Source organism: Hemitrygon akajei, chromosome 3 (genome assembly GCF_048418815.1).
Source record: "Hemitrygon akajei chromosome 3, sHemAka1.3, whole genome shotgun sequence".
Taxonomy (NCBI): domain Eukaryota; kingdom Metazoa; phylum Chordata; class Chondrichthyes; order Myliobatiformes; family Dasyatidae; genus Hemitrygon; species Hemitrygon akajei.
This window is the reverse complement of record NC_133126.1, coordinates 32,791,932-32,806,912: the sequence shown is the minus strand read 5'-3', so window position 1 is coordinate 32,806,912 and position 14,981 is coordinate 32,791,932. Positions and strand designations below refer to the sequence as shown.

The 14,981-nt window shown below is 42.4% G+C and overlaps 1 protein-coding gene across 1 annotated transcript in view; it reads right to left on the bottom strand.

The window, feature by feature from the left end:
* Positions 1-6,485, bottom strand: part of sgpp1b (sphingosine-1-phosphate phosphatase 1b) — a 37,598-nt gene extending 31,113 nt beyond the window's left edge. The window contains exon 1 of the mRNA XM_073039505.1: positions 5,695-6,485. Coding sequence (XP_072895606.1) covers positions 5,695-6,333 — 639 coding nt within the window. The 5' untranslated portion in view covers positions 6,334-6,485. The remainder of the gene's footprint in view (positions 1-5,694) is intronic.
* Positions 6,486-14,981: the final 8,496 nt, after the last annotated feature.

Genomic DNA, 14,981 nt, shown 5'->3' with positions numbered 1-14,981 from the left:
AACCTGGGCCTCTGTACCTCCCCCTGCAATTGGATCCTCGACTTCCTAACTGGAAAGACCGCAATCTGTGTGGACTGGTGATAACATCTCCTCCTTGCTGATGATCAACGCTGGTGCACCTCAGGGGTGTGTGCTTAGCCCACTGCTCTACTCTCTATATTCACATGACTGTGTGGCTAGGCATAGCTCAAATATCATATATAAATTTGCTGATAATACCATTGTTGGTAGAATCTCAGATGGATTCACAGCGTACAGGAGTGAGATATGCCAACTAGTGGATTGGTGCTGCAGCAACAACCTGGCACTCAACGTCAGTAAGATGAAAGAGCTGATTGTGGACTTCAGGAAGGGTAAGGTGAAGGAACACATACCAATCCTCATAGAGAGATCAGAAATGGAGAGAGTGAGCAATTTCAAGTTCCTGGGTGTCAAGATCTTACCTGGTCCCAACATTTTGATGTAGTTGTAAAGAAAGCAAGACAGCAACTATACTTCATTAGGAATCTGAAGAGATTTAGTATGTCAACAAATACATTCAAAAACTTCTATAGATATACAGTGGGAAAGCATTCTGACAGGCTGCATCACTGTCTGGTATGGGGGGCTGGTGGTCAGGTTGCTACACAGGACAGAAAGAAGCTGCAGAGTTGTAAACTTTAGTTGGCTCCATTTTGGGTAATAGTTATAATGTACCTAGGACATATTCAAGGAGTATATTATTATACATTTTTCTTTTATATAATGTATTGCATTGAACTGCTGCTAAGTTAACAAATTTCACAACACATGCCGGTAATAAACCTGATTTTAATTCCGATAAAATCCATATACACTTCACCCACTACTCTACCTTCAATTTGTTGTCATTTCCTCAAATAATTCAATCAGGCTTCAGGTACAACCTGTCCTCAGAGAGTCTCACTGACTATCCCTAGTCAGATTATGGGTCTCCAAATGTTACCTCTAAGAATCCTCTCCAATACTTTGCCTGTCACTGATGTAAGACTCATCAATATACAATTCCCAGATTATCCCTATTAACTTTCTTGAACAAGTGGATAACATTTTCCACCTCTAATCTTCTAGTACTACTCCTGCAGCCAGGGAGAAAGCAAAGATTATCACCAAAGGCACAACAATCTCTTACCTTGCTTCCTGTAGTAACCTGGGGTATATTTTTTCATCTTAAAGAACCAATGTACTTTATTTCTCAATACCATAATTTTAATAGTTAATGTAGGATGTATTTGCTATAATAAATTGCAAGACTGCCTTACTAAAATAATAGTAAAATAGCAAGATAAATCAGGAGCATTTTTAAAATAGGTTTTAAGACTTGTATATAGACAGGCTTGACACCAGACAGTGAAAACAGAAACTCTATTTTCAATTGTGTCAAGAGAAAAGTTAACCAGAAAATCAGAGGTTTAGATTCAAAGATGTCTTCAAATTCTTCTTGGAATATAAAACCACAAAAATGCAACATTCCCATCAATTCCTGGAAATCTCTGGCCCATGTCAAAATGGTGGTGGAGCATTTGGATTTGCATTGAAAGCTTTAGTACAACACAAAATTCCCCAGCCAGGAAAATCTGGAATTTAACATCTTATCTGTATCTACTCTACAGCCATAAATCAGAATAGTTCTAATCATGAATCAGGATACTTATCGCCCTTAGGTTAGGATCTTACCAACACATGCAATTGCTCTTAGTCTGGTTTCCATGAGTCTCTTTTAAAAAAAACATATATATGTGAATGATGATGATTACATACACAGGATTGAGCACAAACAGCTTGTCAAACACTTGTCTAGCCTCAAAAATGATTACAACGATTGCCTCATCACCACCTAAATCCAATCAGTCCAGCCAAGGGGTTGAAAACTTGACCCAAATGCAACAGATTCCTTGAACTCAATTTAATTTGGTTATACACTGAGTAAAGAACAAATAAAATTCTTGGTGTTACAAATGACAAAGATAAGGTGTTAGTCAGACTGCACTTGAAATGTTGTGAACAATTTACCTAAAGAAAGACGTGCTGGCTCTGGAGAGGGTCCAAGAGATTCGCAAGAATGATCCTGTGATTGAGGGCATAACATATGAGGATTATTTGAAGGCTCTGGGCTTTTACTCAACTGAGATAAGAAGGATGAAGAAGGATCTCATCAAAATCTACCAAGTAATGGAAGGCCTAGGTTGAGTGGACATGAAGGGGATGTTTCCATTAGCAGGTGGGTAGAATCTGAGGGCACACAGCTTTAGAACAGGGAGCAAATTCAGGGAGTCCTAGTGCAAGATTTCCAAAAAATTAACTTGCAGCTTGAATTGGTGGTAAGTAAATGCAATGTTGGCATTCATTTCAAGTGGACTAGAATATAAAAGCTAGGATGTAATGCTGAGGATTTATAAGGCACTGATCAGACCACAATGAGCAGTTTTGGACCCCTTATCCAAGAAAAGACAGAAGAGATTCAAGAATGATCCCAGGAATGAAATGGTTAATGTATGAGGGGCATTTGAAGGCTCTGGGCCTGTACTTGCTGGAGTTTAGAAAAATTGGGGGGGGGGGGGGGGAAATCACATTGAAACCTATCGAATATTGAAAGGTCTAGAGTGGACGTTGAGAGGAGGTTCCCAATAGTGGGGGAATCTCAGACAAGAGGGCACAGCCTCAGTAGAGAAGGATGGCCTGTTAGAACAGAAATGAAGAGGAAGTTCTTTAGCAAGTGAGGTAAATCCATAGAATTCTTTGCAACAGACGGTTGTGGATGCCAAGTCATTGGGTATACTTAACGTGGAGAGTGATAGATTCTCGATCAATAAAGATGTCAAAGGTTGCAGGGAGAAGGTAGGAGAATGGCATTGAGTGAAATAATAAATCAACCATGATCAAACTGTGGAGTACATTCAATGGGCCGAAAGGCCTAACTCTGCACCTGCGCTTTATGTTCAGCCTCAAAATAAAGGGATGTCCTTTGAGAACTGAGATGAGAATTTCCTCTTCCAGAAAGTATAATCTGTGGAATTTTTGCCAGAGAGAGTTATAGAAGCCAAATTATTGTGTACTTAAGCCAGAGATTCTTGACCAGTAAAGGGATTAAGAGTTATTTAAAGGAATGATTGGAGCTGAACAAAAATTAACCATGACTGAATGGTGAACAAGTTTAGAAGGGTGAATGAACTAATTCTGTCCTTATGTCTTATGGTCTAATTATTGGCCTTAAAGATGTTTTAACTGCATATTTTAAATCAACAATTAATGCACTTTTTAAATTTATTAAATGACAAAATGTAGCAATATAGAGCTAATTGTAACTTGTGAATAATTTACAGATCACAAACCATTATCTTCTCACCACCTCAGTGTCCATTTCTCACAGCCTTGGTAATGCAGCCTATGTTATCAAAACCCTTGACCACTCTAGACGTTCTCTTTTCTCACTCACCTCCCACCGTGCAGAAGATACAAAAGCCTCAAGCCACCTACCACCAGGCTGAAGAACAGCTTCTATCCCACTGTTAGAAAACTATTAAATGATCCCTTAACAAGATGGTTGCTTGACCTCACCGTCTACGTCAGCGTGGTCTTGCACATCATGTCTACACCACTTTCTCTGTAACACTTTATCTGCATTCTGTTTTCCCTTGTACCACCTCACTGTGTTGTGGTGAAATGACCTGGCTTGCAAAACAAAGTTTTTCATTGTGTATCTGTTTATGAGACAATAATAAATTAACTTACCAATTTCATAGAGGACAAAAAATTCATTGTTAGTCCTAAATTAATTTGGTAACCCAATTTACTTTCCACTTCTCCAATAAAACACCGAACTAATTTCTAGATTTCCTTTAATTTCTATTTAATCCAAGTTGTTAAATTACATTGCAGTTACACTAGGACTCTGGTGCGACGTGGGACTTCAGTCAGACTGGACTAAGATCTTCCATACAATTGAATGTTAATGTTATTAACATTCCAACATTCCTTAGGATGTTACACAGCAGAATAATAACTATCCCAGTGAATCCAGAAAATTAAAAGGGAAAGTGGGTAACCAAAGGCCCAGTGAGTTTAATGGAAGCATGGAAAGTTGGACTTGGGAATATGGCAAACATCATTTGGTGAGCTGCAGAGGTACTGTACAATGAAGTATGTTGACAAATCATGCATGCTTTCCTCAGCTGAGAAACAGTACTTCCAGGCACCAAGATATGACATCATCGACCAGATCATTTTGTTAAGACTGAGATCTTGACCCAAATTGTTTTTTATCCATCCCCTCCATAGATGCTGCCAGACCTGCCAAGTTCCTCAGCATTTTCTCATTGCTCCAAATTTCCAGCATTTGCTGTCTCTTTCCTGAGACGCCAGGAACGAATCTGGTGAATTTTCAGCACAATCCCTCAATTACAAGTATATACTTCCTTGGTTAGGGAGATCCCATCTGTAAACACCTCATCACTCCTGTCATCTTGCCACAGAGGTCAAAATGTATTTTCCTTTCTAATACTTGTATCACACAGATTCGTTTTCAAGGGAGACAAAGTCCCTCTGAAAGCCAACAACATTCAAATGTTCACCATTTTTAATCAGTGTTTAATCAAAATGGATAATCTCATTTTTCCAAATTGGATTTTCCCTGTGCTTACTTAATGGCTATATTTCCATAAAGCTCCATTCTCTGAAAAACCCACAGCGCTATCTAATTTTACTTCGGCCAAATGAAGGGCTTAGGTCCAAAACATGGTCTATTTTATTCCCCTCCATAGATGTTGCCCAACTTGGGAGAGTTCCTCCAACATTTTGTGTGGTATCCAACACTTCAAGCTACTTAAAGTGCCAATAACTGGAAACCACTTTCTACAGATTACACAGCAATTATAAATATTATTGCTCAAGTTAAATAACACTTAAGACTTGTTTGCTCTCCTTTTGAAATGTTTAATGCTTAATGATAGTGTTTTATTATTTTGAGAGATTGACTGGTAGAATAAAAGGAGATCGATTTCAGCAGTCAAGTGACGGGTAACACAAACTGGGTTAGATGGTTCCAGTTTCCAGCATACCTCCGCCCTGAAGGTCAACATGGATGTTTGAAACTGGATTTTTTTTCGAGTGTCAAACGGTAGTTTTGAAGCATGAAGCAAAATCGTCATTCATTTAAATTGAATGAAGGAACATAAGAACATAAGAAATAGGAGTAGGCCATCCGGCCCATCGAGCCTGCCCTGCCATTCAATAAGATCATGGCTGATCTGTCCATAAACTCAACTCCATCTACCTGCCTTTTCCCCATAACCCTTAATTCCCTTACTATCTAAAAATCTATCTAACTGTATCTTACATATATTTAGTGAAGAAAGGTACAGGAGTTTGCAGATCTACATCTAAAAATACCCTCAGCCAAACATGCACATTTTAACACACTGTTGCCCACGCCTTCATTGAACCCACGGTGTTAAGTGACCAAATTATAAAGAGAAATATAACCGGCAATCTTGGCAGAGGCTACACTGAAAGGAACGGCTTCCAACTTTGCCGGCAATGTTGGTACCAATGGAGCCAGGCGTGAAAGCTCCACCTTGCCCATAACATTCCAGCAATATTCACCCACATGAAAGAACCGACGTAAAAAGTCAATACCAAAAACACGGAATGAATTACCAATTAAGTAAATAGTATTACCTCCCATCTGCCGCAGGTCAGGAAGAAAAGCGAGAAGGGGATGGCCGTGCCTGACATGGCGTGAGTGGAGGGCATTCCGTACTCAGAGTCGTAGAAGACCTCCACCTTGACCACAGGAGGAGAGGAGGGTCGCGGCCAGCGGATGATATCCTTGGTGCACTGGCCCAGGTACATGACCCACACCCAGATGACGATCAAGCGGCGGCCGACGTACGGGTCGATATTCCAGAGCCAGAAGGGGAAGAAGGTGATGTAGAAGAGCTCGTTGCCCAGCTCGGTGCCCAGACTGAAGAGGTAGTACAGCAGCCGGTTGTGGATGATGAACTCGGCGCCCGCAGCTTTCTCGTTCAGCGAGTTCCTGCGCCTCGGCTTCTTCTTGGGGTCGGCGGTTAGAGAGCGCCGCTCGGCTTCTCCAGGGATGGCGGCGGTGGCGGCGGGGTCGCCGCAGTGCCTGGCCCTGGCCCCGGCCCCGGCCTCGCCAGCGCCCGCGGTCCCGGCCTCATGGCGGCAGCTGCCGTTGGCGAGGGGCTGGGCAGAGCGCACGGCGGCCACCCCGCACAGCTGCTGAAATCTGGCCACTTGGTGCGGGTCGTGCAAGTAGTGGACCAGCTGGCGCCAGCCGCCCGCCCGCACGCCCATCGCCAGTGAGTGGGGAAGGGGGTCGCGTCCCGGAGACGATGCTCGGCGGCTCGGCGAAGGTGCTGCTCTGAGGGGCGGGGAAATCAGTCCCGGAGGAACGGCTTGTTCAGCAGACGGAGCCCGAGGGGGCGGCGGATCTGTCCCGGGGAGGAGGTTGCCCACAGTCGGCGCTCGGCAACGGTAAAACAGTCTGTCCCTGAGACGGTCGCCTGCCGCCTTATCCTCGGTTATAACTGTCACCCACCCGTGTCGCAGCGGCGCCGCTCCGCCCACCTCCCGATTGTTCCCGCCCCTGCTGTCTGCGACCTTCCTCCATCCGCGCTGACCGGGCGAGGGAGGGGGAGACAGCGGTCTGGCTCGGTGCGGGTGCGGGTGCGTGCCCGTGCCCGTGCCCGCGCTCTCGGTTCCTCCCTCGCTCACGGGGACGCGCGCGCGCGCCCGGCCAGTCTGTGTTCTGCTTTGAATGTGTGACACACAGCGTTGCTTTTTTTAAAAACCTTGGAGGAGATGGGGGTGCTCAGTTCCACAGAAAGGGGAAATCTACCGAAGAGGCAAAAATGCACTCCTACTGGAAGCTATTCCCGTGGTGTGGATCACCCATTTAAACGTCAAACGAGGAATTCTAGCCTAAAGAGCAGAGAATAACGAGTCAATGATTAGGCAGTACTAATATCGATGGGTTTTTGGAATCTCTGAGGAGATTCAGAGATATTCCATAGTTTGAAACTAAAATAAGAGGGTTCACCACTATCGTCACAAAAAATGAAGTATGACCAGGGGTGCCTCTATTATCGAGCAATGCAGTTTGATAGAAACATAGAAAACCTACAGCACAATACAGAAATTACTAGACTTCCCCATAGCCCTCTATTTTTCTAAGCTCCATGTACCTATCCAAAAGACTGAAACTCTCAATCTCAACGGAGTGCAACAATAGACTAACTTCTCACTACCTCTAAAAAAACACCGGATGCGGTGGAATATTGAGCGGAAAGGACTTGAGTAAACAGTGCATTTCTCTGCAAAGACATATGGGGTTCAACGCGACTATATGTAATTTGGAGAAGTAGTTGTCAGAAACAGAGGCAATCATACAAGTCTACTTATAGGAAGAACAGCTGCATAGGCTTTAATTGCTTTTTAACGGTGCGTTTAAAAAAAACACTGTTGAATTGCAGCTCATTTAAATTTGCAAGATCGCATTTCAAATCAATTAACGGTCATAATCTTTCCAGATTAAAGTAACAGACTCATGTCACCACCTGGGTGCAGATCTGCCTGGATGAACACTTGCAAAGTTCAAAGTAAAATTTATTTTCAGAGTGCATACATGTCACTACATGCGACTCTGAAATTCTTTCCCCCGCGGGTATGCTCCGCAAATCTATAAAACAGTAACTGTAAATTGGATCAATGAAAAACAAACTCTGCAAATGCAAATATATATAAATGGCAATAAAAAAGAGCATGAAATAACAAGATAAAGAGTCCTTAAAGTGAGATAATTGATTGTGAGAACACCAGAAATACAGAGTGTAGTTATCCTCATTTGTTCAAGAGCCTGACAGCTGCACACACGTTGCAGTTTTACATGAGAGCAAAAAAATAGGAGCAGGTGTAGGCCATTTGGCCCATCGAGTCTGCACTGCCATTCAATAAGATCACGGCCGAAATCAGAGAAATTCTGCAGAATTTCTCTTGTTTGCAGTTTCTAATGTTGGACTACACTCCAGCTGAGATAATCACATATGCCATGAGGACTATAATAGTTGGAACTGGACAGTTGGAAAACATGATAATGCAATATTTTGGTATGCAAACAGATAGTCCCACAGAACAGAAGTTCCTTCTCAAATCAGTGGTGAATTACTCTCAACACACACAAAATGCTGGTGGAACGCAGCAGGCCAGGCAGCATCTACAGGAAGAAGCACTGTCGACGTTTCGGGCTGAGACCCTCTGTCCTGATGAAGGGTCTCGGCCCAAAACGTCGACAGTGCTTCTCCCTGTAGATGCTGCCTGGCCTGCTGCGTTCCACCAGCATTTTGTGCGTGTTGCTTGAACTTCCAACATCTGCAGATTTCCTCGTGTTTGTGAATTACTCTCATTCATTTTATCAAGAAACAAGGAGAAGAAAAGTGCATGAGGCCAATATTTGAGAGTTCTTGTTGCATAATGTTATATTTGACAGTTTTAGTGTTTTAGAAAGTTTACAAATCGAGTTGCCTTGAGATGTTTTAAACTGATCAGAATTTTAAGATCAGTCAAACAGGTACAATTGGATCTGATATTGTTGCAAGGTCTGACAATGTAAATAAAAAAATGTCTTGCAGCTGGCCAAAGTCTTATTTATCTAAAGCAACACACACAAAATACTGGAGGATCTCAGCAGGTCAGACAGCACCTATAGAAATGAATAAACAGTCGATGTTTTGGGCCGAGATCCTTCTTCAGGACTATGAATTTAGTTTGTGCAAGTGGAAAGTACAGGAGGGTGAAACTTCAATTTCATTTTGAAAGGCAGCAAAACACTTGGAAAGATCATTTTTGCTGTCCAGTTGATGACATTTGTCACAGGGACTTCTGCATCATTGTCAGCTCAGTATTAATATAAAATATTAAAACTGATTGGTTTTATGAATGGATGGATCTGTACAGGGAAGTTTGGATAACTTAAGCAACATGAGAAACATGTTCTTTTCTCGCTCAGTAAACTTGTGGTGGTCCGGAATGTAGAGCCTGGGAATGACATACTGTAACTTCCAAATGAGCAATGTTAATAAAAGAAATATGAACAGAGACTTTGTAAGGTTATTTTGGGAAAAAAGGTGAGAGAGGGGCATGGGCAATGGGTATGAATCTTGCAAAGACCCAGTAGAGATACAAATGGCTGAATCGATCTCTTCCTATGCTGTATCATCATGAGTAATTTTTAGTCTATGTTCCATCATTATCTGTTTCTTCATTCTATTTATGGTTACATAACACATACACAGTTTTCCAGACAGATGATGCTTCAGACAGTTATCTCTAAAAGACAAATTCCCATATTTTACCAGAAAATAACGTGCTTTGCAAAAATAGCTTATCAGTTCATTACGTCAACCTCCTGACTAAACAGAAAATGACTCATTCAGTAACTCAGCATGTGAATCTTTTTTAAACGTAAAATGCACTCCCCCATACCAAAAATGTGGTGGTGTTAGATATGTGGTTAAATGACTCTATGAATACCATTTTAGGGATGACACGTCTTATCTCCAGTAAGCACACATCAAAGAAGTTTATAAAACATGATTAATCAGACTTTACTCCATCTACCTCCGAGGAAAAGTGTAACAGGAGAGCAAGAGCTGCTCATTTCAACTAAAATTGATTTTAAATTTTTGAAAAAAAAAATTAAATTGTGATATTTGTTTCTGCACAAAATATCTAAAATCCAAACTTCATATAACCAACTGCATACATTTCTGGACATATTTAAAATATTGTGATGTACAATACCTTAAAGAAGAAAGTAAATGGATCTTATGTTAGTTTCAATTAAGCAACATTCAGAGGTATAACTATAAATTACAAAACAAAATCAGGGCTACCTTTCTGTTTCAGAGACTTCACTGACCCCACCAAAACACAGGAAATAACTGTGGTAAAGGTCGACAGGCATCAGTTCGAAAAAGAGGCTTTTCATTTCATGTGCCTATGTGTTAACCACCATAGAGGCCATTGAGTAAGGAAGAGTGGAGAACAATCAAAAGAGGGTGATATGCTTCATTGTGTCTTGGCACACCAGGTATTTAGAGGTGAATAAATTCATGAGCGGTCATTACCATAAGACCAAAAGACCATAATAGGAACAGAATGAAGCCATTGAGTCTTCTTCACTGTTTCCTCATGGCTGATCCAATTCCCTCTCAATCCCGATCTCCTGCCTTCACCTGGTCGAATCACATCATCAAGTTCGCCGATGACATGACCGTGAAGGGTCTCATCAGCAAGAACGACGAGTCAGCATACAGAGAGGAGGTGCAGCGGCTAACGGACTGGTGCAGAGCCAACAACCTGTCTCTGAATGTGAACAGAACAAAAGAGATGGTTGTTGACTTCAGGAGAGTATGGAGCAACCACTGTCCGCTGAACATTGACGGCTCCTCCGTTGAGATCATTAAGAGCACCAAATTTCTTGGTGTTTACCTGGCGGAGAATCTCACCTGGTCCCTCAACACCAGCTCCATAGCAAAGAAAGCCCAGCAGCGTCTCTACTTTCTGCGAAGGCTGAGAAAAGTCCATCTCCCACCCCCCATCCTCATCACATTCTACAGAGGATGTATCAAGAGCATCCTGAGCAGCTGCATTACTGCCTGGTTCAGGAATTGCACCGTCTTGGATCGCAAGACCCTGCAGTGGATAGTGAGGTCAGCTGAGAAGTTCATCAGGGTCTCTCTCCCCACTATTATGGCCATTTACACCACACGCTGCACCTGCAAAGCTAACAGTATTGTGAAGGACCCCACGCACCCCTCACACAAACTCTTCTCCCTCCTGCCATCTGGCAAAAGGTACCGAAGCATTCGAGCTCTCACAACCCGACTGTGTAACAGTTTCTTCTCCCAAGCCATCAGACTCCGCAATATTCAGAGTCTAGACTGACATCTACATCATTTATTATTATATTGTAATTTGTCTTCTACTGTGCCTATTGTCTTGTTTATTAATTACTGTACTGCCCTGCACTGTTTTGTGCACTTTATGTAGTCCTGTGCAGGTCTGTAGTCTAGTGTAGTTTTTATGTTGTTTTACATAGTCTAGTGTAGCCTTGTGCTGTCTCACATAGTCTAGTGTATTTTTGTGTTGTTTCATGTAGCACCAGAACCTTTAACCCCCAACTGAAATACATCCAATGACCTGACCTCCACGGCTGCCTGTGGCAACCAATTCCACAGATTCTTCACACTCTGGCTAAAGAAATTCCTCCTCATCTCTGTTCTAAAATGACGCCCCTCTCTCCTGAGGCTGTGTCCTCTGGTCCTAGACTTACCCACCATAAAAAAACATTCTCTCTACAGCCGCTCTATACAGGCCTTTCACCATTCAATAGGTTCTAATGAGTTCCTACCTCAGTCAGTTTATAGCTGCCATCTATGAATTCGCTGATGAAACAACTACTGGTAGAATTTCAGATGCCGACAAGAAGATGTTCAGGAGTGAGATACATTACACCAACTAGTTGAGTGGTGTCGCAACAACAGCCTCGTACTCAACATCATTGTGAACTTCAGAAAGGCTAATTGGGGGAACACACACCTGATCAGAAGTGGAAAGAGTGAGCAGTTTCAAGTTCCTGGGTGTCTCTATCCTAGGCCAACATATTGATGCAGTTACAGAGAAGGCATGACAGCGGCTACATTGAATTAGGAGTTTGAGGAGATTAGGTATGTCACTAAGGCTACGTCCACACTAGACCAGATAATTTTTAAAAGGCCAGTTTCGTGTAAAAACGACAGGCATCCACACTAGGCGTTTTAAAAAATATCTCCATCCACATTAAAACAGATATTTTGGTGAATTCTCTCCTACTGCGCATGCGCAGGACACAGCTACCGAAAACAAGTAACATGTTTGGTGTCGAATCTCGCTGTGAAAGACTTGGTGCGCGTTTGTGCAGTTACAGACTAGAAAAACTTAAACAGTGGACAGCTGTTGGCTCTCGTGCAGGAGGACTTAAAACTAAAAAAAAACACAAATACTGAAGCGTATGGAGGCAACCGACAGGGAGTTCACGGACTGTATGACCCGGCTGACGACAAACATTGAAAAACTGATGAACTCTGTTGCATTAATAAAGCCCCTTGCTAAATATATAAAACATGTCTGCATCAGTTTTACCTTGTATTTCCATACAATGTTACATTAGGCTGTTACACATCTATTGTCAGAGAAGTACTTGCATAAATAGGTAAACCACCTTCATACGAGCAAGGACAGAAAACGGGGCAAAGTCAGTATACTTATTTATTCAGTAAGTTATGGGTCAAAGTATTTGGTGAGTACATCTCTAACTCTTCTGGCTTCAGTCTCGTTGCCGTCTGTTCTGAAATTGTTAGGTTGCGTTCAAGAAAACAATGAAATGCCGCGCTGCCATCACCATCTGTTCTGGCACGTCATAACAGCGTTTTTAGATTTCTTCGGTTACCCCATCCACACTGCTCCGGCCAATCCAGCATATTCAAAATTACACACTCTGGAGGGCGTTTCTGAAAATCTCCATTTTCGGGGGACGAAAATGCTGTTTTAGTGTGGACGGAGGGTAAAAATGAAGAGAAAAAGCTTCGGTTATGGATTTATCCGATGTAGTGTGGACATAGCCTAAAGGCACTCGCGAATTTCTACAGATGTACCATGGAGAGCATTCTAACTGGTTGCATCACCACCTGGTATGGGGGGTGGGGGATCTACTGCACAGGATTGAAAGAAGCTGCAGAAAGCTGTGAACTCAGTAAGCTCCATCATGGGCATTAGCCTCCATAACATCCAGGACATCTTCAAGGAGTGGTGCCTCAAAAAGGTGGCATCCATCATTAACAACCCTATCACCCAGGACATGACTTCTTAAGAGCATAAGACATAGGAGCAGAATTAGGCCATTTGGCCCATGGATTCTGCTCATGGCTGATCCATTTTTCCTCTCAGCCTTCTCCCTGTATCCCTCATGCCCTGACCAATCAAGAATCTATCAACCTCTGCACTAAATATATATAAAGACTTGGCCTCCACAGTTGCCAGTGGCAACGAATTTCACAGTTTCTCCACTCTCTGGCTAAAAAAATTCCTCCTCATCTCTGTTCTAAAAGGACACCCCTCTATTCTGAGACTATGTCCTCTGGTCCTAGTCTCTCCCTCCATAGGAAACATCCTCTGCACATCCACTCTATCAGGTCCTTTCACCATTCAATAGGTTTCAATGAAGTTACCCCTCATTCTTCTGAATTCCAGTGAATACATGCTTCATATCAGTGGATAATATCTTCATATGATAAGACTTTCAATCCCAGAATCATTTTTGTGATCCTATTTTAAACACTCTTTAATGTCAGCACATCCTTCCTCAGATAAGTGGCACAAAACTGCTCACAATACTCCAAGTGAGGCCTCACCAGAGCTTCATAAAGGCTCAAAATTGCATCCCTGCTTTTATATTTTCGTCCTCTTGAATTGAATGCTAACGTTGCATTTGCCTTCCTCACCACAGACTCAAGCTGAAAATTAACCTTTAAGATATCCTGCATGAGGACACCCAAGTCCCTTGCACCCCTTTTTTTTTGTCATAGTCTGTGCTTTTATTTCTTCCACCAAAGTGCATGATCATACACTTCCCAACACCGTATTCCATCTGTCACTTCTTTGTCCATTCTCTTAATCTGTCTAAATTCTTCTATAGACGTTCTGCTTCCTCAACACTACCTGTTCTTTCACCTATCTTTGTATTGTCTGCAAACTTGCCCAGAAAACCACCAATTCATTCATAGAGATTATTGACATGCAACATGCAAACAAGGGGAACACCACTAGTCACCAGCAGCCAATCATAAAATCTCCCTTTATTCCTACTCTTTGCCTTGTGCCAATCATCCATCCATGCTAGAATCATGGGCCCTTACTGTGTTAATCAGCCTCGTGTGTGGCACCTTGTCAAAGGCCTTCTGAAAATCCAAGTACACAACATCCATTGATTCTCATTTGTCTATTCTGCCTGCTATTTCCTCAAAGAATTCCAACAGATTTGTCAGGTAAGATTTTCTCTGAAGGAAACTATGCTGAGTTTGGCCTTTTTTATCATGCGCCTTCAAGCACCTCGAAACCACATCCTTTACAATCAACTCCAACATCTTCCCTACCACTGAAATCAGGCTAACTGACCCAAAATTTCCTTTCTTTTGCATCCCTCTCTTCTTGAAGACTGGAGTGACATTTGGAACTTTCCAGCCCCTGGAATCATTCCAGAATTTAGAGATTCTTGAAGAGTCATTACTAATGCCTCCACAATCTCTTCAGCCACCTCCTTCAGAACCCAAAGATGTACACCATCTGGTCCAGGTGACCTACCTTCTTTCAGCCATGATTCAGTGATGCTTACAACATCATACTTACCAACCTGTAACTATGCTACAGATTTATCTATCTTATTCCATATACTGTGCACATTCAGATACAACACCTTCAGTCCTGTACTCACCTTTTCCGATTTTGGCCATCTTTTGCATTGCAACTCATCCTGTTGACTGCAATTTTGCCCTATCATCAGCCTCCCCTTGCTAGGAGTCTCAATGCACATTGCCTTTGTCTGTAAACCAACTACCTCATGGTCTGCACTAGTGCTCCAGTTCCCATCCCCCAGAAGGATCATCCAAATCCCTCTTCTCATTGTTACCATCAGGAGCCTGAAGGCACACACTCAATGATTCGGGAACATACTTACCGTAATTCAGTTTTTATTATTATGTATTGCATTTTACTGCTGCCTCAAAAACAAATTTCACCACATATGCTGGTCATATTAAACCACATTCTGATTCCCCCTCTTTCTTCAGGATATTGGGCCAAACTACAAACAATAGTCCAAAGTGGGGCCTCACCAGTGCCTTATAAAG